Genomic DNA, 24,597 nt, shown 5'->3' on the forward strand with positions numbered 1-24,597 from the left:
GTCAAGGGTAGCGCTTTTACGCGGAACGATGAGCCTCCATCACGCAATCTACGTCGACGATCAAAACCAATGCCATGTTTGCGGATAGACGCAGCCGGCCCGCGATCGGAGAGGAGGAGAAGCGTTGTAATAGAGGTTGGGGGGGGGGAAAGGGGAGAGCCAATAGTGTGTACGCACTGCCGGCATGCAACGCGCGCGAACACTTCTCCTCGACCTGCGATTGGTCTGTCGTTGCGGTTGTTTCCAACCATCGCAGCGGAGGGACGCGCGCACGAGAACGACACGTGCATGCGTCCCTCCGTCGCTATGGCAACTGCAGCCTCTCTCTTCGCATCTCCCGGTTTCTTCGAGCAACCTCCTTGCCCCGCGTGTGCCGCTCGCGGCTCGCGCCGTTATCTAGCGCCGCAAAGGGAAGCGTGCTCGCTGCGCTGGTCAGTCGGCATGGCCGCCGGGCTCTTCCAGAAACCGCACTATAACCGGTATTTCCCTTCGCGCGCCTGCATTTTAAGCGGTATGTAAATACATGGAGTTCTATGGGAGGCGAACCGGTGGTTTAAAAAAGCCGCGTTATACCCGGTCCTGCACTATAAGCGGTTACGTTGTAAGTGGTCTATACTGTACAATAAAATCATTCAGAATCTCCTGTATTTTAGGGCTTTCATTGGTCCACACAAAGTGGTCTGCGTCAAAAAAGAGCCCACATGTTTTACTCTTGCCCTGAAATGAATGGGCGATATCTTTTAATATAGGACTTGGTATATGCGGTAACTAACACCTTTTAAACAATATAAGATCAAAAACAACTTTTTTGAAAAATGACCTCAGTGCCCCTTTAAGGGGGGACACTACCCAAAAAGTGAATGTTTGAACCACTTGTCTGATTTAAAGGGGTTATGACATGCCAAAAATAAAATTTGAGATAACTATACTGCTAGGACCTATTGTATGTTCCTATAATCCTGCTCAATTTGTTTTGAAAATGGTGCGATAGTTTTGTGGATAAATCGATTTATATGCGGGCACCTCGGAGGGGCAGATCCGGGCGGACCTGGAGGCTGATGACGTAGCCAGCCTCCAGCGCGGTGTCTCCTTGCACGCACTCACAGACTTGGCTCTCTTGGCGTATTGAGCCTCAGCTTCTTCGTTTACCTTCCACGTTTCGAGCCTGCGGTCCGTGACGATTACGTCTACGGCATCGCTCGCCTTGTCAAAGTGTTCAACATTGATCGCAGCAGCGATGAGAGTGATTGCTATCAAGAGATGCTGGAAGCTGTTCCTTGTGACTGCGACCCGCCGGCGACCAGCTCGAGCGACGACGAGCTACGGACGAACTCGCCGTGGTCGCCGTTGTCCGGGGATATCTTGCAGGTGCATGCAGGGTGGAAGGTCAAGGGGCCGGGGGCGAGAGCGAGAATAGCTTTCGGGTTACCGGGTTGTGCGAGCGGTTTTGATCGTACCGCAACGAGGAAAGCTTGGGCGATCATAGGGGCGCTTAGAATGAGAGAGTGTTCAGGGTCACGTGGTTTATGGACACCATGCTTGACTAACTTGGGCAGTGTTGCCTGGTCGACAGATGAAAATGATAAAAAATCGTAAATTGAATATTGCAATTACCAGGGCTTTAAAAATCGCGTAACTTGGAGTATATACAAAGTAGCCTATGAGCATTCCATTTCAAGAATAATCTATCCGTTTAATTTTCGTGTCATAACCCCTTTAAATGACATTTACAGGGCAGGTTTCTGTTGACGTTGAAAACATTTGTGCCAAATTTTGTTAACCTGGGTGAAGTACAAAAAAAAATTCCAAAAGTTCAAAGATGAAAGTGGGCGTGTTTGCGTAGGAAAACTATAGTTTTAAAATTACTTATAAATTTGTCATTTTCGTATGTTATATTGCTTTAGGACAGTTCAGAGCAGATAGCTATGGAGCTATATTTCTACATTATACCAACTTCCATGACAAAAAAGCCACTAAACACAACTGCTCTTTTTTTCTCACCAGAGAGTCATACTTGTCGCGATGGTGAGACTGGTAGTGTCGACGCAAGTAGTATTTTTAAATACTGAAAGCGCTTATTTACAGTCAAGGCATAACGCTTCATCCTTATGTTGTACAAATAAATAATCATTTGTCCACTGATCATTGAATGTCCGGCATTCCAAATCTATTTTTTGCTTCTTGCCGCATTTAGACAGTGACATGTTGCAGACAAACAGTCTGAAAAAAAAGAAATGAAAAAAAAGATGTACTTGTTTAAAGGCGAATTCTAGAAAACAAATTTATGTGAGTAACACGTAATGTTGAAGCTTACCTTTCAAGCTGTCGATAGGGCCCTTGAGACGATCGGACTGCCCGAACAGACGCAAAGGAGTGGCTGTTCTATTGAGTCCAAGCAAAGTGCGCACCATTTTGGCGTCAGTGGCTTTGTTCTGATTGGTCGTGTAGCAAGTATCCAATCAGAACGAGTTTCGCAAGTGACGGTCACAAAGAGCATTCTAATGCCAACAGTTTCACTTCTGGACCAGTCAAGTTCGTATTGTATCCCACCTTTGTGCTAGGATATCCGTGAAGATATCTACACAAGTGTAAGGACATCGAACTGGCCAACGGGTAGTGCTCTTTGTCCTTGTTTAACCTCAGTGAAGGTCAAAAGAGGCGTACAAAGAGAGAAAAAAATGTGTGGGGGGAGGGGGAGGGGAGAAGGCAGGCAACGGGCAGTGAATTAGTCAACTTTATCTTTGTTTTTTCTTTTTTAGCTTATTGCGGTTTGGTGGGGGGGGGGGGGGGGGGGGTTGGGGGGTTGGGGGCCGCATGATACTGCCTCGCGGGCGGGATCCTGCCCGCAGGCCACTGGTTGCCGACCACTGCCGTAGGGTAATGAATACACAGCAAACCACTCCCAGTTGCGAAATGTTGTGCCCGTAAAATATTCCCCAAACCTGCAATACACAAATTTTGCACTGTTTCTGTCAATAGTATTTAATAAAAAGAAAAAGTTGTTTGCTGTAAATAGGAAACAAAGCATTACCTTATCTTCCAGACTATATAGTCTGTGAACGATAAATGTTTAAAAGTTGAAATTCTGTGTGGTGCAGACTACCTACAAATGCAAACTATTAAAAAAAAAATCTATTCTTTTCTGGTTTGTTTATTGTGATAAGACGTAAAGTATTTTATGGATAACTGGGCATATTAATGTTGATTTATGTACGATACAAGCTGCTTTTTTAGCTAATACAGCAGACATTTGTCAAGGTGTGCTGTCTATGATACTTTTTAGGTTCAGATTGGATACTAAGTGCGGAATATGCATGGTGTGAGGTCTGTCTAGTCAAAACTTTTATTTTTGACCCCAAATTTGTTTTTGCGGACTATACACCGGGCACAGACTATAGTGCGGCAAATGCGGCAATTACTTTTGTTTTACAAAATTTTGAAGGAGTCATTTAACGTGCGATGTGCGAGCGTCCCTCAACTGCATTGCCCCACTGCGTGCAGACGAAATTGGAGCAGTTGCGGCTGGACCTGGAGGAGGTGCGCAAGTCTCGGGAGGCCCTGGAGGCAGTCAAGAAGGAGGCCGAGGACAGGGAGAACCAGGCGCTCCAGAAGTACAGGGACATCGATGCCGGTGGGTGCCACCAGGGGGCAACGGGTGGGGCGCCAGCTTCCAGAAAGGCTAGATTTAAGATAGCGAGCAACCAAAGCCGTGGTGGGCATTAGCAATCTAATGCTGGGCGCCTTCTGCGGAAGATGCGTGCCGAAGTGGAAAACAGGCAAAAAGGCAGAGATGCTTACAGACGATAGCTGCTTTCGCCACCTCCTCATGGCTCATACTGCAAACGCAGCCCGTAAACCAGGTGACCCCGAACAAGCGGTCGGAAACTTTCCGAATTACAAGCCCTCTACCAGCTTTGCCTTCCACGTTTTAAAGGGGTGATCGAACAATTTTTACTGCTTTAAAGGGGCCATGCAACGATTGTACAGAGAAGCTGTTATACGCTACGGTCTGGAAAAAAATGCATCCTCACATGTCAACAAAAAACTCCCCATTGGTCGTGGCAAGCATGAATAAAGAAAAACAAAAAAATAGAAGCCGTCTTAGAAGTCGTCCTAGACGTCGTCCTCGAGGTCGTCCTAGAAGTCGTCCCAGACGTTGTCCTTGAGGTCATCCTCCAGGCGTCGTCCTTGAGGTCGTCCTAGACTTTGTCCTTGAGGTTGTCCTAGACATCTCTAGGCATCGTCCTAGACATCGTAATGATAACCGCTTCGCTGGTCCTCCATCTTCACGTGAAGTGGAAGGGCTCTACAATATTTTAATGTGAAAGCATTAACTTTCTCATAGAGCGGAGCCGGTGGTGTCTGTAACCACAAACAATGTGAGGAGCCGGCGGCGTCTGTAACCGCAAGAAACGTGAAAGTCCCAGCTAAACGGCTCCTAGATAGCCATTGGCTCTCGAGGAGCCGTTTCGCATAGTTTCAAGGAACGCCACCCCACAGATGAGCCTTCTTCCTGGTGCCGGAATTTTTGTACTCTGTGCAAATACCGCTTAGAACAAATTTCCGATGTTAATGACCTGTGAAACACGTGTTCATTTTTCACCACACGCAAAAAAAGACGCCGAAAAAAAAAAAAAAATATTGAGCGGTGTTTATCCCCTAACTCGCAACCAGAACAAGCGGCCACGTGATCTGGAGTCGATTATATGCTGCCAGTGTTAATCATAGCTGCGCGCTGGGGTTGACAAAGCACAGGGCACACATTGATTTCCAGACATTTTTACAGTTTGGCTATTGTCGTCATTGCAGTGATTGGACATCGGCCACTACTCGAATGCTTGTTGAGCTATATATTATCACGAGCCCAAATCAAGTGCCCGAGCATTCAATTTCAAATATTGTCACTGGGGAATGCTGCGATTCCCCAGCTACGTCATCAAGTTCTGTGAAGGAGAGATTGAAGGAAAACGTTGGCTTTCATCCTTGAAATGACACCTAAACAAAGGAGTTTCTTGGTCAGTGGCGTTGCGTGCAAGTGTACTTGGGTACCACTAGGGCCAGTAAGTTAGTGTAAAGTAAAAACATTCCAAGCGAATATCGTTGCACGGCCCCTTTAAGAGTTTGCAGCTCGTATTTTTTTATGTCCCTTGGCCACAAGTGCGAGAAGATGTGCCACTTTTCGCCCAAGTACTGGGATTCCGCTGCGTAACCACATAAGAGAAACATAATTTTTTCCGAGCCGCAGGTGGCGGTGTAGGAACCACAATACGACATCATTCGGAGTGGGGGGGGGGGTTGTACAGGCAAAAAAAAAAAAGGGGCAAAAAAAAAGTGCACAAGTTTTTGTGACTCCATCTATTAAAAGTCAACAGAGCCATTTCCTTTCCATCGCTACCCTCCCCATCTTTCCTGTGGCGAACCGTATTTTGTCTGGATCGCTCGCTGCGATCTTGAACGATGCTAAGCGGGTGCAGTGCTCTGTCGTCGCCGAATCGGACATTAAAAGGTTGACAGTTGCGGGGAAAAAGGGTTGGGGACATCGAAGACAGAACCGAACGTGGTGCCCTGAGTGACGTCGCTGCGCACCTTGCTCAAAAGACTGTGAGAGTTGAGGGGCACCCTGACCTTCAATTTGTTTTTATTATTTTTTCACAACAGCTAGCGCACGCAAGAAAAGATGGTGTTCTCTTCATTCTGTAGGTGACAGAACAATTCCCGCAATTACATGGCCAATTTGTGAAAGTGGTTGCATAGCCCCTTTATAGTGGCGATGCAACAATTTTTGTATACTTTCAGTAAGTATCACATAGAATATTTCATTACAATCGTAACCTATGAACCGTACACTAGCTGTTCTCTCCAAGCAATGGCAGTCCCAGAAAAAAAAAAGAAGCGAAGCGTTCACCCCCTCAACTTGTGGCCAGAACAAGTGGCCCCATCATCTGGTGCCAGATATATGTTGCCAATGTCGCCAAGCACATCTTAAAGGGATGCTGAACGGAAATTCTATATTCTGCAAAACACGGGGGCAAAAGCGTGCAACGGGATGCTACAAACACCAAAACATCACTCATACGGCGATATCTCGAACGGATGACAGTCTTTTTAAAAAAAAGGAGGTGCATTTGACAGACATGTTCCCTTCTTCTTTCTCCGAGAAGGAGAAGGAACGGCCTTGCGTCTTCTCCACCTCGCAGCCTTGAGGGGGCGAGGTGTAGAGAGGATTAAACGAGATATCTTGGACGTCACGCGCCTCGTCAGCCTCGTTCAATCTCGACTTCTTTTTTCAGAAAGGTGGCCGTCCATTCAAGATATCGCCTTACGAGTATATTGCAGGGATTGTAGCGTCCCGCTTACAACTCCTGCATTGTTTTCTTTAAATCCAAATCTCGGTTCACCATCCCTTTATGGAGAAGATGGGCAGATGCGAAAAGGGCCTCTATTCCGACATACTACCATATTTTCCGGGAGTGTAGCCCGTAGAGGCAAATTTCGGCTGAAAAAATGTTTTTCCCTAGATATTCCGCAGCTGGTGCCTAGTCCACACATAAAAGAAATTATACACAGCACACCTTGACAGCTAACTAGCTTGTTAGCTCGCTGAGAACCTTGTATCATTCATAAATCATGATTAACATACTCTGCCATATATAAAGCCTTTTGCGCATTGTCAATAATGAACAACCCAGAAACAAAAACTTTCAGCCTTTCCACTCTGGCGAAGAAGGAGGACCAGCGGAGCTGTACCATGGAAAGTGATGGCCGGCCACAAGTGGGCAAGCCAGTGTGGAAAGGCTGCCGCCATCTATGAGCGACGGCTGCAACCAGATACATAACTTGTCGCCGTCATTCATAGATGGCGGTAGGTGTCCAGAGTTCGGTGTCTTTATTTCTTTGCGGGGGTCACGATCCTGGGTAAACTAGCCCTTAACAGCTCCGCTGTAAAAACAAAAAAAAGATCCTTGTATAGGGAGTATAGTGCAATCTACTTATAACGATAATGAGAAAACCCAAAAATTCAATCATTATAACTGATTATCGTATCTGGGCTAGAAACTGATTGTGTCTAGTCTAGAAACTCGAAAAATTGATTGTTGTAAGCGATACATCGCTATATGTGGTATTGTTATAAGTGAATTGCACTGGCAACTATGGCTGTGTGCGCAAGTGCTGAGCGAATGCTGACGACGAGCTTCCACATTTCTTTTGCAACGTGCATTCCGCACCATCGTGATTGCCGGTCTTAGCAGGCTATTAGTATAAGCTCGTTCTGAGCATGCGCTCTAAACATCGCCCTCAAATATGCCATCCAGTGAATACCCCCATAGTCTACACGACAAAACATTTGAACTTTTTGACATGTATAGTTTGGAAAATATGGTACAGACGATGATGTTTGTACCGTCGAGGCACAAAACGCGTAACCAGTTTTATCTGCAACATCGCTGCGACTCGACGCACAATACTGTATTTATTCAAAAATAGCTCAACCTCTTCCTGAACGGACCGGTCTTTCTAAATTTCCGCAGAACCTGCGAAGACCAGTGATTACGACTTGCGAAAGAAGCCGGCGAATGGCGAACCAGAGAACATTCGGATGTCAAAAAGAAATGCGATCCACACAGATCTCATAACTGCACTCTGACGTTATCGGTGCCTTGTCATTTGCCGGGCCTCTTCCGTAAGTCTAAATGAACAATTCGTCTTGAGCGTTGCAGAGAAACACACGCGCAGGCCTTGCCCATAAAGTGGTTGACCTATTCTTTTAAAAACTACGGTACATTCTTTGTTGCCACAGTCTCTGCGACAATACTGCGGGAAAGGGGTGAATTTTGTAACTAGCTTTTGCGGAGAAACTTTTTTGCCGTGGTCACGTGCCACAGCTGCAGGCTACCTGCTTTCGTTGTCGTCTCTGCCTGCGCTTTCAACCGATGGATCACTCCGCGTGCAGAGAAGAAGAGGGAGCAGGAGGAGCTGGAGATGCGGAGGCACCAGGAGGAGGAGAAGGCCAATGCGGAGGAGGCCTTCAATGCCCTCGACCTCGACATGGACGGAGTGTGAGTCCCAGCATGTGCGTTTTCTAAACGGGCTTCTAAGGGGCAGGCGCTGGTCTTGGCAGGTGAAAAAACTACAGAAAAAGTTATCTTCAAACTATTTTTTATTGAAACATGGTAAGTAGGGTCACACTGGCAAAAAGCAACAAAATAACATGGTATTCTACAGATAAGCTTGGTTAGAACACAGAGACAGTAGTCCCATGGAGAAAACTCTTCAACTTTCGGTTCAAATTTTGGACTATTGATAGAGGGGGGACCACTGTTTATTGCATCAAGTTTTGTACAGGAAAATGAGCCATTGTAAATCTAGCCATGAAAAAAACCACTGCTCTAGTTTTTTAGTTCTCTAACAGTGCGAGGGGGCAGCTAAAGGTTACATCTGACCACACCTCCCCACGCAGCTGCAGGGGGGTGCGGCGGAATGGGATGGAAAAGAAAACAGCTTTCCAGTGTCGATGTAAAGACTTTAAGTGGTTTCAAAGTATCAACGTTTATTGAAGCAATGCTTATTTTCAAGTTTTGTTGTGGGACAGTTAGTATTATTAATGGCAAGGCAGCTGGAAAAATAATATTCAATACAGGTGAGCTCTTAGGAGTTTAGGGCAGGGTTTTGTACGCATAAGATTTGTTTTAATGCGGGGGCGTTAAGGAGCTTGTGTTGCAGGAAAGCCTGCATCGGTTGCGCGACAACAAAATCACGGACGCACAAATCTCGATTGGTCGATGGGGTCATGGCATCACAACCACGTGACCTCGTGCAGGAATTTTAAACAACTCGCAACGCTCATGGGAAACGTGATGTCGTGCTTGGAATGGAAGTGATTAAAAGACAAGGCATGCAATGCGAATTAAAGTTCACCACATGTCTCAAATGATTTCACTTTATAAAGTAATTCATCTGCCTTAAAAGAAAAATTCGAAGAATTTTAGGCGGGGTTTGAATCCACGACCTTTCACTTGCAAGCCAGACACGCTACTAAATAGGCCACCATGTCTTTTTTTTTTTTTTTTTCTTTATTGCGAATAGGCCACCGTGTCTGTTGCACTTCTTGCTCACTGGCACGAAGAGCATGAAATGCAAATGAGAAGACAATGCGAATGGTTCCCAATAATGCTATCACATTCCACTCTTAAAGGTGAAGCTTTTTATATTAAAGCTAAAAAGTTAAAAAATTTGACAAACAGCAAAAATTAAGCTCTGAATTTCTGAGAATTAGGCATATATCATAAATAAACTCCTATAGACTTAGAATTTTTGGCCGAAAAGGAACTCCGATAAATGCCTTACGAATATGACAAGAAATCAACTCCGCAAACAGTGAAGCCTGACTAAAAATCACAAAATAATCTTTTCTGATTATTGCACTCGGAAAGTGCACGCTAATTGAGTAATGACTCAATTAATTTTGATACTCCTTTGGCCATTGTTCGAACTGTCTGGTGAAATTTCGACTCCCTGATCGCTACCCACACAGGGAAGCTTCCCCTGCGACGTATTTGCTTTTGAGTATTAACCTGGTGTAGTTCAGTGCTTGGGTGTTTGTGCAATATCGTTAAAGGGGCATTCACACGGGGGAGAAACGCCTCCCTTTGCTCTTGTGGATTCCCATCACGTGGCAACGTCGCGCCTATGCGCGGGGCTGCGCTGACGTACACATCACGGGAGGACCGTTTGTGCAGCCCGAGCTTTTACTCGAGCTGCACAAACGGTCCCCGTCTTGGCGCGGGAGCTCTTTGCAATCGGCGGTAGTCTGTTTGCACGTCCGGCAACTTTACAGATTTTGCTCCCCGGGATCTGGGCGGTAACATCAAGATCGCCTAACTTGTTGCGGTTTGCGCCGTTGCGCACGTCGACCGAAGTACCCGAGGAAGTCTTCGATTTTCATCAATGCTGTCCACAAGCCACTCCTTGTATGATTGGTTTTGGATGCCACATTTTGTGTTGCATCAACCCATTTTAGAAGCATTTATTTTTTTAGCAGGAAGCAGCTTGTCATCTTCTGCATCTAAGGGTGCTGCTGCTATAATCGCATATCGTCGTTTTACGTACACCTTCATTTCTCTGCTTGGCAGTGCACACCGAGCCCCGTTGTCGAGAGTGTGACACTGCTAAATGCGTCTGATAACACGTGCATCTCTCGGCTCCTCGCCGTTTTTGTGAATGCTGAAGTTGGGGATGGAGTCCTGCTGGGTTTTGCCGATCACCGACGTCACGCACATCCGTCCCCGAAAACGTTCCCCGTGTGAATACTCCTTAAGTTTGGAGAACACTGTTCATTGAAGGGAATGATTCATCACCGGTGCCCTTCAATATTGGTAAGGTGCCCGGAACGCCTCTTCGACTGGTGCGCTTAGCGTCCTTATTGCCCGTGCATTGAAAGCGGTCAAAGTGGCAACAAACAAGGTCAAGGAAGCCGACGTGTTGTGCTGTCGGACGTCGCAACATTGGTGGTGTTGCCAACGCAAGTGTCGTCGTTGCCGTGGCGTCTAAACTCCCGGCTGCCAAAGCTTCTGTGGACTGTTGAACCGAAGAGTGACTTGCAGTACAACAGGTGTCTGTCCACGTCTAAGGTGGCCGAATTCTGGGAAAGTAGTGCCATTGCCTTCCCTGCTTCTAGCAGGACCAAGCAGAGGCAAACATACGGACGGCCGAAACCTCGCAAGGCGATTGGTTGAATTATGCGTGTTGCCTTGCAATCACCATTTTGGTCCTCTAAAACCCTCAAAGCTTCGAAAGGGTCGTTTTGAACCGGCCGTGCCAAGATTGTGAAGGCGTGTCGGTGCACTAGAAGCATTCCTTGCGAATATGAGTGCCTTTGGCATTATATGTGTAATCAACCAATCACTCTGGCTTATCTCTGCAGATCTCTTACGATAATATTGCTCTTCATGTGCAATTCACAATGGGAAAGTTATTTGCCAAGCACTGACACACATGTAGCGGTAGTGGAAAGATGTGCTTTTGTTTCGCTGGTGTGTGGGGAAAAAAATCTCGGTATACGAAAAATGGAGAGCAACCTGTCGCCGGGAGTTTAAATCGGCTCAGCAAGACTGGAGACGTCAAAAGGGAATGGCTCGGCCAAAATGGCGACTGTACGGGGACCTTGGCGCCACCTTCTCAAGATCCAGTGGCTTTATTCACCCTCGCTGTTGTGCCATATCTAGGACTGCAGTCCGCAACAGCGGGACACTTTAATGACGTCTCGTGGAAATTGCGGGACCTCGTTCAATGACATGGTAGACACTCCAGTCAGAGATGTGTTCGATGCATCGTAGTACCTGGGGGGAAATCGGATTTCCGGTTGATATATTCTGTGTCTTGTGTCGGCTTACTTTCAGGCTTACTGCCAAGGAGCTCCAAGAGAACCCCATCTTTGACCAGAACCGGGACAATACCGTTTCACTCGAGGAGGCCAAGGTATGTGTGTGCAGGCCGGTTTAACCCCTTAGCTACCACTTGCTTTTACCAAAAATGCTTCAAAGCCGCGAATATTTTTGAATCTATATTGTTTCAAAGCATTTGTTTCTGATCAGAACGAGTACTGGCAAATCATATTTTAACTTCTTTTGTGACTTCGCAGTATAAACATTGTTATTGATATACAGGGCGTTTTTTTTTTTTTGCTTCAAAAGTTTGTTTTAACAAAGCCACGAAAGCTGCATTAGCTCGGTGAGTTACACGGTCAGGGGAACATAACATAAGGGGCTAACGTCGCGGTAAGTCGGATTATTAATGCAAATTGGTTAATGAACCTTATAAGCGAAAATAAACATGGTTCCATTTCAAAATTTGCCGTTGGTTATTGTAAACAGCTGAAGGCTGGCTTAGACACCTGCAACGAGCGTGTTAGCTACAACCGCATCTGTTGCGACCGAAACAACCTCTGCATCGCGCGTACACACTCCTGCTACCACCGCAACAAGCGCTGCGGGTCGTCAGCACGGTTGCCACTTCTCCGTCGGCTGTTTCCACGGTGCCTCTAAAAAGAAAGGGATGCGCCGCCACTCACAGGCGCAACAAAAAGTTAGACAGACAGTCTTTTATAGCCTCAAGCTTTATTAATTTTTCTAGGATAGGCACACTGAGCTGTGTGAACGAAAAAAAAGAAGAGGATGCAGTACGCCGTCTTGGACGACCACAACTTTAACGCGCGATTTTACCGATAGTGCAAATCTCACCATACGGTTTTTGTATGATTATAGAAGTGAATGTAATTTTAGTGGCAATACAGCAACATAGAGATGATTTCGTGATCACATAGACGTTGTGAGTGTTAGGAATGCTAACGCTAACCACTTTTCTCGGGTGGTGATACTGTACACACCCATAATGTCTTGAACTTAAGCCCACGCATAGAGCACGCAAAATAACAAATCCGGGCGGCAGTTGAGGACACAAATACTAAAAAGGTAAACAGACCCGATGACGCAAACGCTTCTGCCGTCTCGAGGGTGCCGCCACGACGTCGCCGCCTGACTAGACTGATCTTCCCTTCTAGAACGTGCTGGTTTATCGTTGCGACGTGTGGCAAGAATTCACTGTCAAGGGTAGCACTCTATGTGGAACGATGTGCTTCCACCACGCGGACCACGTCAATTACCACAGACGCCACGTTTGTGAGCAGATGGCAGGAACCATAAACAGCGTGCAATGTGTGCAGTTGGGGTCTCCTCTACCTACGATTGGTCGATCATTGTGGTCACTGTTTATTTTTAAATGTAGCAAAAAAGTTTGGCACGGCTCAACTCCTTGTGTTATAAACGAACACAAACAAAATGGTCGTTTAGCGCTTCGTTGCCGCGACAACTCGTCGTTCCAACAGGTTGCACTTGTTCGTAAACGTGATCGCCCTGAACGCAAGTGGGCCTTAGATCCCTAACTTTAAAAGGATTTGGGCATGTGGGAAGTGCAGTGGTACACCAGAGTTATCACTTGTGCAACAGGCTCATGGCTGGCAGTTCATTAGCAAACTTTTGTTCACTCATTGCGACTTTTAGCCCCCTATATTATCTCCCCCTTGTCAAGTACCTCACCTGCACAGATTGCAGCTATGTCCTTTTCACTTTCTCTTTAAATAAATCTATTTGAATTAAAATGAACCACCCTCTATATTAGGTGTTTCACTGATTATTTACTCTAACAAGACATCAGAAATTTTTGGTATCAAGCTACAAGCCATACTGTACATGAACAGATTTGTTCAGGGTTTTGCGCCTGCTTCCCAGCATCATTTGCACATCATCTGTTGCACTTTCATCACTGGAGCACTCTCATTTAACAGGAGCCATTCATCGTCGTTTGACTCAGAATCAATGGAGAAATATTGTTCTGGTTATTTCCTCCACATGTGACTAAATGTGAGAATGCAGCGTTGCGTAAGAAGCTTTTCCGAGCAAGTTGGTGCAAAGCGGTGAAGCCCACTTTACTATGTGCCCCTCCTGCATATTTGGTCCTGGACCTAGGAAGCACCCTTCCCCGACTTTACGAGATTTTCTCTAAATTTTGGGTAGTCACTTGCTTGATACCTTACGGCAGTTACCAGTTCACAATTGTATGCACCTATACACTATTTTCCTTTAAAGCTGGCATTGCGGTCGAAGCTACATGCTCGTTGGGTCAATCAAACGTCTGCCTTTCACCACGGGATCACGCCTATACCCGGGTGCGGGAAGCAGGGACAGGTGGCGAAAGGGAGGCAGCTGATTGGTTGGGCGAGTGCGTAGCTTCCACCTCATTGTCAGCTTGGGGGTGAATGAAGTATAAGTGCTTTGCAACCGTCCTGTTCACAGCCGGAACTCTGAATTGGGGGAGGGTCCTTAATTGAGTTTCGTTTGTCCTCTCAGTTTTTCCTGCACATGAAAGATGAGATGAAGTTGGATGAATTTGTGCTGACCGGCTGGATGATCATGAAGCCCATCTACGCAATGAGCCAGGTGAGGTTCCTGTTCGATGTTGGTGGCTTGATTTGCCGTATCAGTCCTTACCATTGAGAGCGTCTGCTGCAGAATCTCATTTAATTACGTAAATTAAGATAGCCTTTCTGGTTTTGAGATCATTTTATTTAAAAATGTGTCTGCAGAGTTTGGGACACAAAGGTTTGAACTTCTGCACCCCTTAAGACACTTCTTGGCAACAAAACACTTCCTTCGTACCGTGTACAAAATAGCAGCGCCAGACACAGCCGCAGACCACAAAAAAATTGTGGCATGCCACTCTTTCGTGCTAATTGCAAGCGGAGCAGCCACTGTTTCTTGCACTGCAGTCACAACTAAACTCGAGTAACATGTTTGAACCTGCACAGGAGTAACTGGAGAGACAGCAATCTCGTACAAAAGTGCCGTTAAGACGGCCAATGGAAGTTGTGATTGCAGTGCGGATAACATTTTAATCACCCTCGTACTTGGTCCATTTGTCTTTGCTATCCCCCGAATTCAACAGAATTGTAATTGCTGAGTAGTTGTACATGCCCTTGTATGGACCCGCTGGCTGTATTGGGGCATTGCCAGGGAGCAAAAATGAATGAATAAAATACTCCACGATGGAACGGTTTGCTCGATCAGGCGACTCCGATCCCCGACGCGCCGGAAGCGACGACGCCCATGCCGCCGGCTGACAAGGAGGAGGAGGATAAGGAGGCGGAGCCTGGGAAAGAGACGGAGCAACGGTCCACGGTAAGAAGAGACACTCTAGTTCGGCGTTGCGTCAAATCAATGTGCACGTTGACCCTTTCTTGTTCCGCCTGGTGGCTTGCCAGTATCACAGGTTTACAACTTGCCATCTTTGTCAAGTATCTGTACAAAACTGGAATGTGCCTCTGTCTAGTGTATTTCGCATCCTGTTCTGCAGCACAATACATGAATCCAAAAAAAAAAAAAAACATTTTAAATGTAACTTTTTTTTTATTTCTGCCCAGTTTTCTAGATTTATTTTTTGTGTTCAATCCTAATCTCAAGTTAATTTGCATTGTCATAAAGAAAGTTTTGGTATGTGTTCTCTGGTTTGCCTTGGTTGGGACATGAGTGTCAAAAGATAAATTTTATGCTCAAAAAATATTTTTGTAGAGCAATATTGACTGTGCCAACCGTGGTTTAGTCAGTAGCCACGCATTTGGGGCTCGTGGAGGAGAGGTAGATAGGATTCACCTTCACGTTGAGGTGGAAAGAGCGAAAGACCATCTCGTTGACTGTGTGCGCAGAATTTTATAAAAATCTCGCCATCAATATTGCTCTAAAAAATTTTTTTTTTCGCTTAAAATTATTTTTTGACAAGCGTGTCCCAATCGGACTGTTTAAGAAAAAAGTTTTTTTTTTTTTTCAGGGGCTTTTTAATTCAAGGTATTGTGCATCTTTTCGTTTCGGCAATGCACGAACGGAATTGGGAATGGGCTGTCAAATCCACGGACCGATCGTGCATGCAAAAGACTATTCTGTCGACCAGTCAATTGAGCGAGTGACGATTTCACTGACCAATCACACGCACGCACATGACGAATCACCAACCCATCACGCAAATGACGCTTTCCTCAACCAATTGCACATGCAAGCGACAAATACATTGTCCAATCATACGTGAAAATGACAAATCCGCCGGCCAATCGCAGTATGAATGTCAAATTCATCTACCGATTGCACATGCAAACACTGAATTTGTCAGCCAATCATACTTGCATTTGACAAGTCTTTTGACCAATTGCACATGCCAACAAAAAATCCGTCGACCAATCGCTCGCAGGAGGAAGAGGAGGCCGAGGAGGATGTGTCTACGGAGCAGGACGAGGACGAAGAGGACCTGGAGCCTCCCGAGTTCCCTCCCAAGGACAAGGAAGCCGCCGAGCCTGCAGAGCCGTCCAAGTACGACCCGGAGACGCAGGAACTTATTGATGGTGAGGCCGCGTCTTGCTCTACTCGCCGCGCTTGTCAACACCTCCGTCGGCGTCTTGCCTCGCAGCCATACGGCGTATTCGCAAGACTGATTTTTATGGCAACAGCCAATAGAGGGAACCTCCCCGGGAAGCTGCGTTGCCGTCCTTCGCGAAAACTCCCTGCGTTTACAGTGATGATTGCTGTAGCCGACATTTCGTTGTGCCGGCGCTTGACATGACCATATGAGCAGGCGAACTTGCACGCCATATTGCTAGACCTCAGAAAGTTTTAGTGGGTCCGAAAAACGCGACCTTCAGTTGTGGTGTGCCGAGGAGTGGAATCGAGCGCAGCCGAAATGGCCCGAAAATTCTCAGAATCTTGATTGGGAGGAGACGCAGAAACGGCAAAGGCAGCACGATAGCGAATTACGCGTGTGCCGAGCTGCCATTGCTCTGACACGCGTTACGCAATAGAGTGCTAAATCCAGTCAGATGTTTTTTGTAACCATAAATAGGTCATCAATTTTCCAGTATTTATTTATAAGGGAAGTCGGCAGACAATCTTTGGTGTTCATGTATTTAAAAAAATAATCAGGTGTTTTTCAGAAATTTGTTTACCCGGGAAAAAAAGTTTTATATGAGAAAACTGCAGTCAACAAACTCCCCCCTCCCCCAAGTACGTGGGAGTAACTTTTTTTTTTTTCCTTTGAATGGGATACCTGTAAGTGCTGCAACTTTGGCATCTGGCCCCAACCGCTAATGCTACGTTTTGGCAGAGACCGAGAATTTAGCAGTGCAAAAATTATTTTTGCAGTGAGAAAAAGTTCTTTCTTACTCCAAACACCCTGCATTTTAGATTCAGCACAGCGGCTGGTTTGTCCGATTTGAGGATGGCTTGTGCCTTTTCGATTGCAGCCGCCAAGAAAGCCCGCGACGAGCACAAAGAAGCCGAGGACAAGTTCAGGGACATCGAATCCGAAATCAGGTATGTGGGGGACATTTCGGATGGCTGCTTGTCGGAACAATACCACCAGGTTTGCGCACGACGTTGTCTTCAGTGGATCCCTGACCTGCCCTAGCGACGAACGTGCCAAAGCTCCACGAGAGTCGCCGCAAAGTGGCAGACCTGTCCTCCTTGGCATCACGTTCATTGTGAGATGCTGAGAGACGTGCTGACGGCGATGCCGACTCAAGCTAGGTGGCGTGGGCCTCGTTTTTTAATGGTGTTAGTCAGAGGCAATCCTGGAATAAGCGAAGCGGTACGCGCCATATGAAAGACATTATGCCAGAATCGAAGACTGGAAGTGGTACAGTCAAATGCCTTTATAACGTGGTCCGTTGGACAGGAGAGATCTTTCTTTGTATTAGCTGAGTGTGAAACCAAATTGGCATACCTGGGTGACCTTCGAGGCATTTCGGTAAACGGTGCAGCACCAAATATACTATAAGCGACATCAGAAACGAGGTTCGTTACGTTGACCGGTACTTGTCAAAAGGCGTGGGGCGAAAGCTTGCACTGCAGAATCCAGGCATCTTAAGCTCGATGACTACTTTTCTTTTTCTCTAAATGAAAATTGTATTGGTGTGGATTAGTGTATTCACCACTGTGCGACTCAGTTTAAAAACACCAGGCTAGAAGTCATACTGCCAGTACCACCAGTGGTCAGGTTTGTCGTCTTTAAGCAGAGATACCAGGCACTTCTTGTCTCGGGCTACAGTCGAACCCGGGTATACTGAGCTCAAAGGGGATTGTATAATAGTTTGATAAATCAATAATTTCATTTACAAAAATATGTTAAATTAAGCTAGAGTTAAAATTTCCTGGCGTCTCTGCTAATACCGAAGTCGCGACAAACGGGAGCTTGCCATATATAGCATCCAAGAGCCGCTAAATACAGTATAGACCACTTAAAACATAACCGCTTATAGTGCAGGACCGGGTATAACGTGGCTTTTTTAAACCACCGGTTCGCCTCCCATAGAACTCCATGTAATTACATACTGCTTAAAATGCAGGCGCGCAAAGGGAAATACCGGTTATAGTGCGCTTTCTGGAACAGCCCGCCGACCGCATTGAGCAACCGGCGCAGCGAGCACGCTTCCCTGTGCTACACTAGATAACGGCAATAACGGTGCTAGCCGCAAGCAGCACTCGCGGGGCTAGGAGGTTGCTGAAGAAGCGGGGACAAGCGAAGAGAGAGGCTTCAGTTGCCATAGCGGCGGAGGGACGAATGCACGTGTCGTTCACATGCGTGCGTCCCTCCGCTGCGTTAGAAAGGTTGGAAACAATCGGAACATTAGACCAATCGCAAGTTGAGGAGACGTGTTGGCGCGCGTTGCATGCCGGCTTCTTCTATCCGCAAACATGGCGTCTGTTGTGATCGTCGTCGTAGACGGCGTGGTGGAAGCTCATCGTTCCGCGTAAAAGCGCTATCCTTGACTGTGAATTTTCGTTGTGTGTCGCTATGATAACCCAGCATGTACTAGAAGGGAAGATCCACCTATTCGTGCGGTGATGTCGTGGCGGCACTCTCAAGACAGTAGAAACGCCCGTGTCGTTGTGTTTGTTTACTTCGACTACAGTGGTGATTTCTAAGCATTTGTGTTTTTGAACATCGCCCGGATTTCTTATTTGGAGGATCTAATGCCTGCGCTCAAGTGGAAGGTATTACTGGCGCGTACCATATAAAGGATGCGAATTTTCATGCGTTTTCATCACCGGAGAAAAGTGATTAGGGTTAGCAATCCTGAACGCTCGCAACGTCCGTCCGCAACCCGCGACGCCGTTAAAAGGCTGCGCCAAACAAAAGTCACTCATTTATTTCAAAATGTGAGACATTTGAGAGAGAAGTCTACTAGTCTGGTGAAATAAAGACTTTCCTCAAACTAAGCTTTATTTTTCATCTAACATAAAATAAATTCTTTTACAAAGGTAAGTTGTCTCATGGCATGTATTTTGGCCTGAAAAATTTGTTTTGGTTATAGCGCGGCACCGCTTATAGTGCGGATTTTCGCGACTCCCGCGACATACGTTATGTGCGGTCTACACTGTACAGTAGAGCACAGTTGGCAGAGACTGCAAACACCGCTGCGCTTACACGCGTACATGGCTGGGACCTTCACACCACAGCATAAGTAACAAAAATGAAAGAAAAATGGAAAAGCGAGGCACATAAAAAAACTTTTGATTCATAGAAAAAGGTTAAGCAAGGAACAAAAAGGAAAGCTCACTAAATTCAGGCAGCAAAAAAAAGAAAGGAAAAAAAAAACGAGCAAAGCGATAACAGAAAAATAAAAAGATAAACAAAGAAAAAAGAAAGCTCACTAAATTCAGGCAGCAGAAAAAAAAGGTAAACAAAGAAAAAAGAAAGCTCACTAAATTCAGGCAGCAAAAAAAAAAAGGTGAAAAGAAAACAGGCAACGCAATAACGGCAAAAGAAAATAAATAAACAAAGATAATTGATGATAAAGCTAGTAAACAGGCGAGCAGGTTTAGGTTGCACATTGTTAAGACCGGAGGCGACAGAAAGAAGGGTGGACAGGACACACGTCTCAAACTCTGCTAACAACTTTCATTGAAACCATCGCTTATATACAATCCCTCCCGCACCCACGTCTGGACAACCTGCATGTCCCATGGCTGACCGTTATACAATTCTTTGTGGGCAGTTTTTGCTTTTCTGGTGCGTACGTGCGTGCATGCCTCCGTGTGCAGCGTGCTATCAACACAGGTTCAGGGGGCATTGCTGCGTGGCGTGGACGACACCACGGATACAAACCTTTAAATGGGACACTCTACAAACGTCTGTGCAGCGTTTCGGCAAATCTTTATTTACCTGTTAGCTTTGTCTTAAACATAATAGAACCTTACTAACCGCGGCCACAACGTTCCAGGAGAAGGCGTGGGTTTGCGGTGACTTTGCTTCGGTAGAGACGGTCTTTAACCTTTCACTCCGCCGTTACATTCCAGGATATGGGGCATTCGCTGACGTCGCAGTCCCTGAATGGGATTGCGAGGTGCTTGTGTTATCTTTCCTACTTTGTTTCTTTTGTCCGAACAAAACGTTTTGTAAGCAAAACAATTTTCATTCTGTTCACCTCACCGTTTTCCTTTCACACGGATGTACTAAAACGTCGAGGTTGCGGAAATCAGGGGGAAAAAGCGTAAACAAAGAGAAGTGTCTTCCCTTCGTTTTACTTTGTCACAGACGTCCTTCAACTGTAAGGTCCATGGCCACGCTATTTGGGTAGGATGAATGTTGGCGTATCTCAAAGTCTGCATTGGGGTATTTGTAGGGGTGGGCGATGACTGTTTTTTTTTTTTGGAAATCGATACTTGCCCAAAAAGTGGGGTGGGTGATGGCTCGGAGATGGGCGACGACTCAAGATATTACGGTATAAACTCTTGTCTGTAAGGGTCCTTTCAGATGCGCTGATGTACATGCGAAATAAGAAAACGAGCGCGCGCAATGCCCGAACAGAGCACTGAAACAGAAGAAACTCACCTTAGAGCGGACTGGCACTTACTCAATCGACGGCATGAGCAAAATGAAAGCAAACAAGGATGCATAAGTACGCGCAACGGAGGCGGCACCGCATTCGCCGTTGCCGCGCCGCACGTTTTCAGTTTTGGGTTTAAATAATTTGTTAGTGTGCAACCTTGTGTCTAGATAGTACTACGTGACTATGTTGCTGTATATGGGCTTTCCACGTAGCAACATAGTCACGTAGTACTATCTAGACACAAGGTTGCACACTAACAAATTATTTGTACCCGAGTACGTGCGGCAGCGGTGTCAACCGTAGCCGCTGCCGCAGTATTTCTGCTGTCCGCGCACATCACGTGGAAGCAACAATTTACGTAAAATTGATTACCGTATTTGCGCGAATATAATGTGGCCATGAATATAGCGCGAGGGCAGTGTTGATGCCCTTAAAAAGAAAAAAAAGAAATTCTTGCTAATTTAACGCGAACTGAGGCCGCGTATATTCACCACACTGAGGAGCATAGTAGAAGGGAGAAGGCAATAGAAATTGAAAAAATATGAGTTTGTTTTCACTGCACTCATCCTCACTGCTCAGGTCCTTCCGTTTGCAGTCCACTTGGCGACTTTGCAGATATGCAGCAGCACGGCGCCACTTGTCTGGTAGTTAGTTCTCTTTTCTTTGGGTTGAGCTCCTTGGTAGACCACAAGCAAAGCAAGGCAGGAAGCAGAAGCACCAACTCACAAACACCAGACCACTCTGGAGCAGAAACTAAAAGATGTGCAGGCTAGAGAAAAAGACTGTTGGACTTGATACACGATCACACCCATTCTTGTTCTGGTCCCTCTGCATAAATGCCTTTGTGTTGCATGATTTCGCAAACATTGTTGGTGGTCTTGGTTTGGCTTGTGTTGACTTGACTTGACCTGGCTTGACTTGCCGTAATTGGCCAGTGCACACATTCCCGCGTGGTGCGCTGCATTTCTGCAATGTGCTTTTCGGCATGCGTTGTACAAACACAGAAGCGATAAAAATGCTGTTTTCGTTTCTATTCCCCCTTCACGTGGCCCAATAGCTAATAAATTCCCTCCCACACCCTTACTTTTTTTGCCACTCGATCTTGCATTGAGCCGGAGGAATGGCTTTCTTCAGACACGCGTCCCTTGTGGCTGAGCTCAATTCCAAATGTAACGTGAGGTGCACTTTGGAGCTCGTAATTTCAAAAAAAAAAAACTTGCGTTATATTCGTGCAAATCAGTACTTTTCACCTAGAAAATTCGTAATACTGGTCAGTTTTGCTTTGTGCGGTCGCACAATTACTATGTTAATCAAATATTTCTGAAACAGGAATTCGTTGTAGTAGTAGTTGGAGAAACACATAAAACACATAGGAGATTGGCCTGGACTTCATTTTACTTAATTAAACAGGCGTTTATGTGGTAGAGGCGTTCGTTTAAAGCTGTTTGACTGGAGTGGTGCGCTAACAATTCCCTTTTTGGGGGCGATCAGATTGCATGCACGACAGCATTTCAGAGAAAATGATGCAGTGCCCCCAAACATATGCATGAGTGAAGCACTTTATACGTTCCCAATTTCTTTGCCGCATATCACACTACAGATCATTCTGACGGCAAGTGCTGCTCATTCAAAACCCCATTAAAAGCTATAGTAACTTCATTGCATTTAAGGGGGGACATAACCTTGGAATTCAAGATTTTCAGAAAAAAAAATGTTTTTTTTAAAATGATATGTTTATGCTCATTAACTTCCAAAGAATGGTTTCAGAAACTTTTATTTATAAACATGCAGGATTTATCTCGGAATAAATTATTTTTCACATGTTGGCAGCCCTCAGAGTCAGCAGGGAGCCAGTTTTTTGCGTTTTTTATTTAGTGCTGTTTCATACTCGTTTAACCTAGCCAGAACAGCTCACCTTCATCGGAAGTCCCATTTACTCTAGATTTAGCCCGTAGAAGCTTTCGAAGTTTACAAGTATCAATGGCCAGGAGGACCCAAAAGATCCAAGCAGAAAAAATTCTGAAAATTTGGTATGAGCAATCTTACTGGTCGAGACCTGAAACAGGGTTTACGATTGGTCCTTCCTGGTGACGTGATATTGTGACATTTTCAGTAACGCCCCTTTCACAGCATCTTCCACTTCGGATCCTATTCCTGTTTTGCTGCTCTTCCTCAATGTGATTTGCCTCTTAGTTCTTGCCAGTTTATCTGTCAAGGAATGCCTGCTACACAAGTTAGCTTGCCCGCAAATGACACAAACTGGTAGCTATTGCTAGGGGAACAACGAAGTCTCAAAGAGGAAGGTGCTAACAATGCCCCAAGTGAATTTCGCCTACCTCGGGCTCACGCAAAAAAAAATAAACCTAAAGTTGAAACTTCAAATGCATTTTTCTCAGTTCCACTTTTCGGCAGGAGATGATATGAGGAAATGTATCATGGGGCATTTTGAAAGTGTTCAGATTTCATTCAGTGGTGTCCTGGACTGAAATTTCCTGAGGAACAAATTAAGGTACTCATAATCTGAAAAAGATAAATTCTTGATGACAAAAGCTGATTATTTTAAAACTCAGAAATCTGTTAAAATAGTTCACTCTTTTTGGGTATTAGTATTTTTTCCCTAGAATTGCATTTTCTACAATTAATTTTTACCTTAACTTGCGCTATGGGTATTCTGCTTCACATTAAACCAAACATTTTGTGGATTGCAATTATTATTTTTTTTTAAATACATTTCCTAATAAAGTAACTTTTTTCTAAAGCTTGTTAAGCATAGGATGTTGTAGAATTGGCCTATAAGACTGAAACTTTAGATGTCATCATTCCTAATGGGGTTCAATTCACCCTGAAAGTTTGAATCAATTTGAGATAATGATTCAAAAGTTGACCCTCCCAGGCCATGTCCCCCCTTAACACAATGTCTAAGGCAGGCACGTTTATATTTATTGATGCCCACTAATGGTGCACCACAACGCGGACAAAAAAGAAACATTACCACAAACATCTCAACATTATGCACACAAAAGTACCAATATTAAAAAAAAAAAAAAAATAGAGGCTTAAACATGTTGATTGAAGGTGACGAAATGCTGTTAAATAAAACTTCCATTCGGTTGACAGGCAAAGGCTGGGAGCGCCCACTGACGTAAAACAGTTCCTTTGGCCCAAAAAGCGAACGTCTAACAAAACCTTGCAGTGGATAATAACACAGTATGATTTGTCAGCCGAATTCCATGAAAAAATTGTAGCAAAGAATGTCATGAAGTGTCGTGATGTGTCATGTCGTGTCGTGTTGCACTGTTTACCAAAGTGTCATGATGTCGTGAAGTATCGCGACATCACAATGTCACGGGACAGTGCGACGCACGTCTCGCGTAGCAAGCGCCCAGCTCACTCGTAGCACATTGTGCACTCCCCGGTCTATGTCACCGTTGTCAAGCCAGTGTACATTTTTTTTTTTGAAAGGGGAGGAGCTCTGGTGTTGGTTTGAGTTAGCCTGACTAAACACATTTTCGGAACACCCAGGATGCTGTTTACCTATAAATTCAAAATGGCTAATGGCAAAACGTAAAACAAAGGGGATGCTAAAACAGACATACGAATGTTCCACTGACGTCACGTGTTGGATAACTTGAAAGTCGAGCAGGCAGTCTAAAAAAAAATTGGCGGTGACCTTTATCTTCAAAGTTCTATATTGCATCAAATGCGGTATTTAAGGTGAGATAATGTAAAATTGTTTAGCACACATTAAGCCGTCGCTTCGGGGAGTGAAGAACTGTTATGCTTACCAATTTCCCATCTACCTTGGGCGAAGAAACTGGGTGCAAAGGGCACGTGATGTCAACTTCTCGGCTAAATTTTGCAGGGGAATTGAAGGAGTTTAGGTCATGTGACATCAAAATCACCACCGGATTTAGCGGGCAAACTGAATTAACGTTTAGGCTGCACAACGGGTAACGTGATCAATTTTCCCGCTAAATTTGGGGGAAAAGAAACTGGTGCATAGGTCCCAACATCAATGATTAAAAAGCGCGACGGGACAACAGACACAGAAGGAGACACAGACACAGTGCTGTGTCTCCTTCTGTGTTGCGCTTTTTAATCATTATGAATCACCAACTCGCCCAACTTTCTACCCTCGTCCCAACATCAAGTTGTGCAACATAAAAATTTACCGC

The 24,597-nt window shown here is 45.4% G+C and overlaps 1 protein-coding gene across 1 annotated transcript in view; it reads left to right on the top strand.

Moving 5' to 3' along the window:
- The window catches only part of LOC120848586 (glucosidase 2 subunit beta), a 53,100-nt gene that overhangs the window by 22,859 nt on the left and 5,644 nt on the right, over positions 1 to 24,597 (top strand). Inside the window, exons 6-12 of the mRNA XM_040220569.2 lie at positions 3,502 to 3,631; positions 7,952 to 8,057; positions 11,397 to 11,475; positions 13,902 to 13,991; positions 14,619 to 14,729; positions 15,790 to 15,940; positions 16,835 to 16,904. Coding sequence (XP_040076503.1) covers positions 3,502 to 3,631; positions 7,952 to 8,057; positions 11,397 to 11,475; positions 13,902 to 13,991; positions 14,619 to 14,729; positions 15,790 to 15,940; positions 16,835 to 16,904 — 737 coding nt within the window. The remainder of the gene's footprint in view (positions 1 to 3,501; positions 3,632 to 7,951; positions 8,058 to 11,396; positions 11,476 to 13,901; positions 13,992 to 14,618; positions 14,730 to 15,789; positions 15,941 to 16,834; positions 16,905 to 24,597) is intronic.

Source organism: Ixodes scapularis, unplaced genomic scaffold (assembly GCF_016920785.2).
Source record: "Ixodes scapularis isolate PalLabHiFi unplaced genomic scaffold, ASM1692078v2 ptg001458l_1__unscaffolded, whole genome shotgun sequence".
Taxonomy (NCBI): domain Eukaryota; kingdom Metazoa; phylum Arthropoda; class Arachnida; order Ixodida; family Ixodidae; genus Ixodes; species Ixodes scapularis.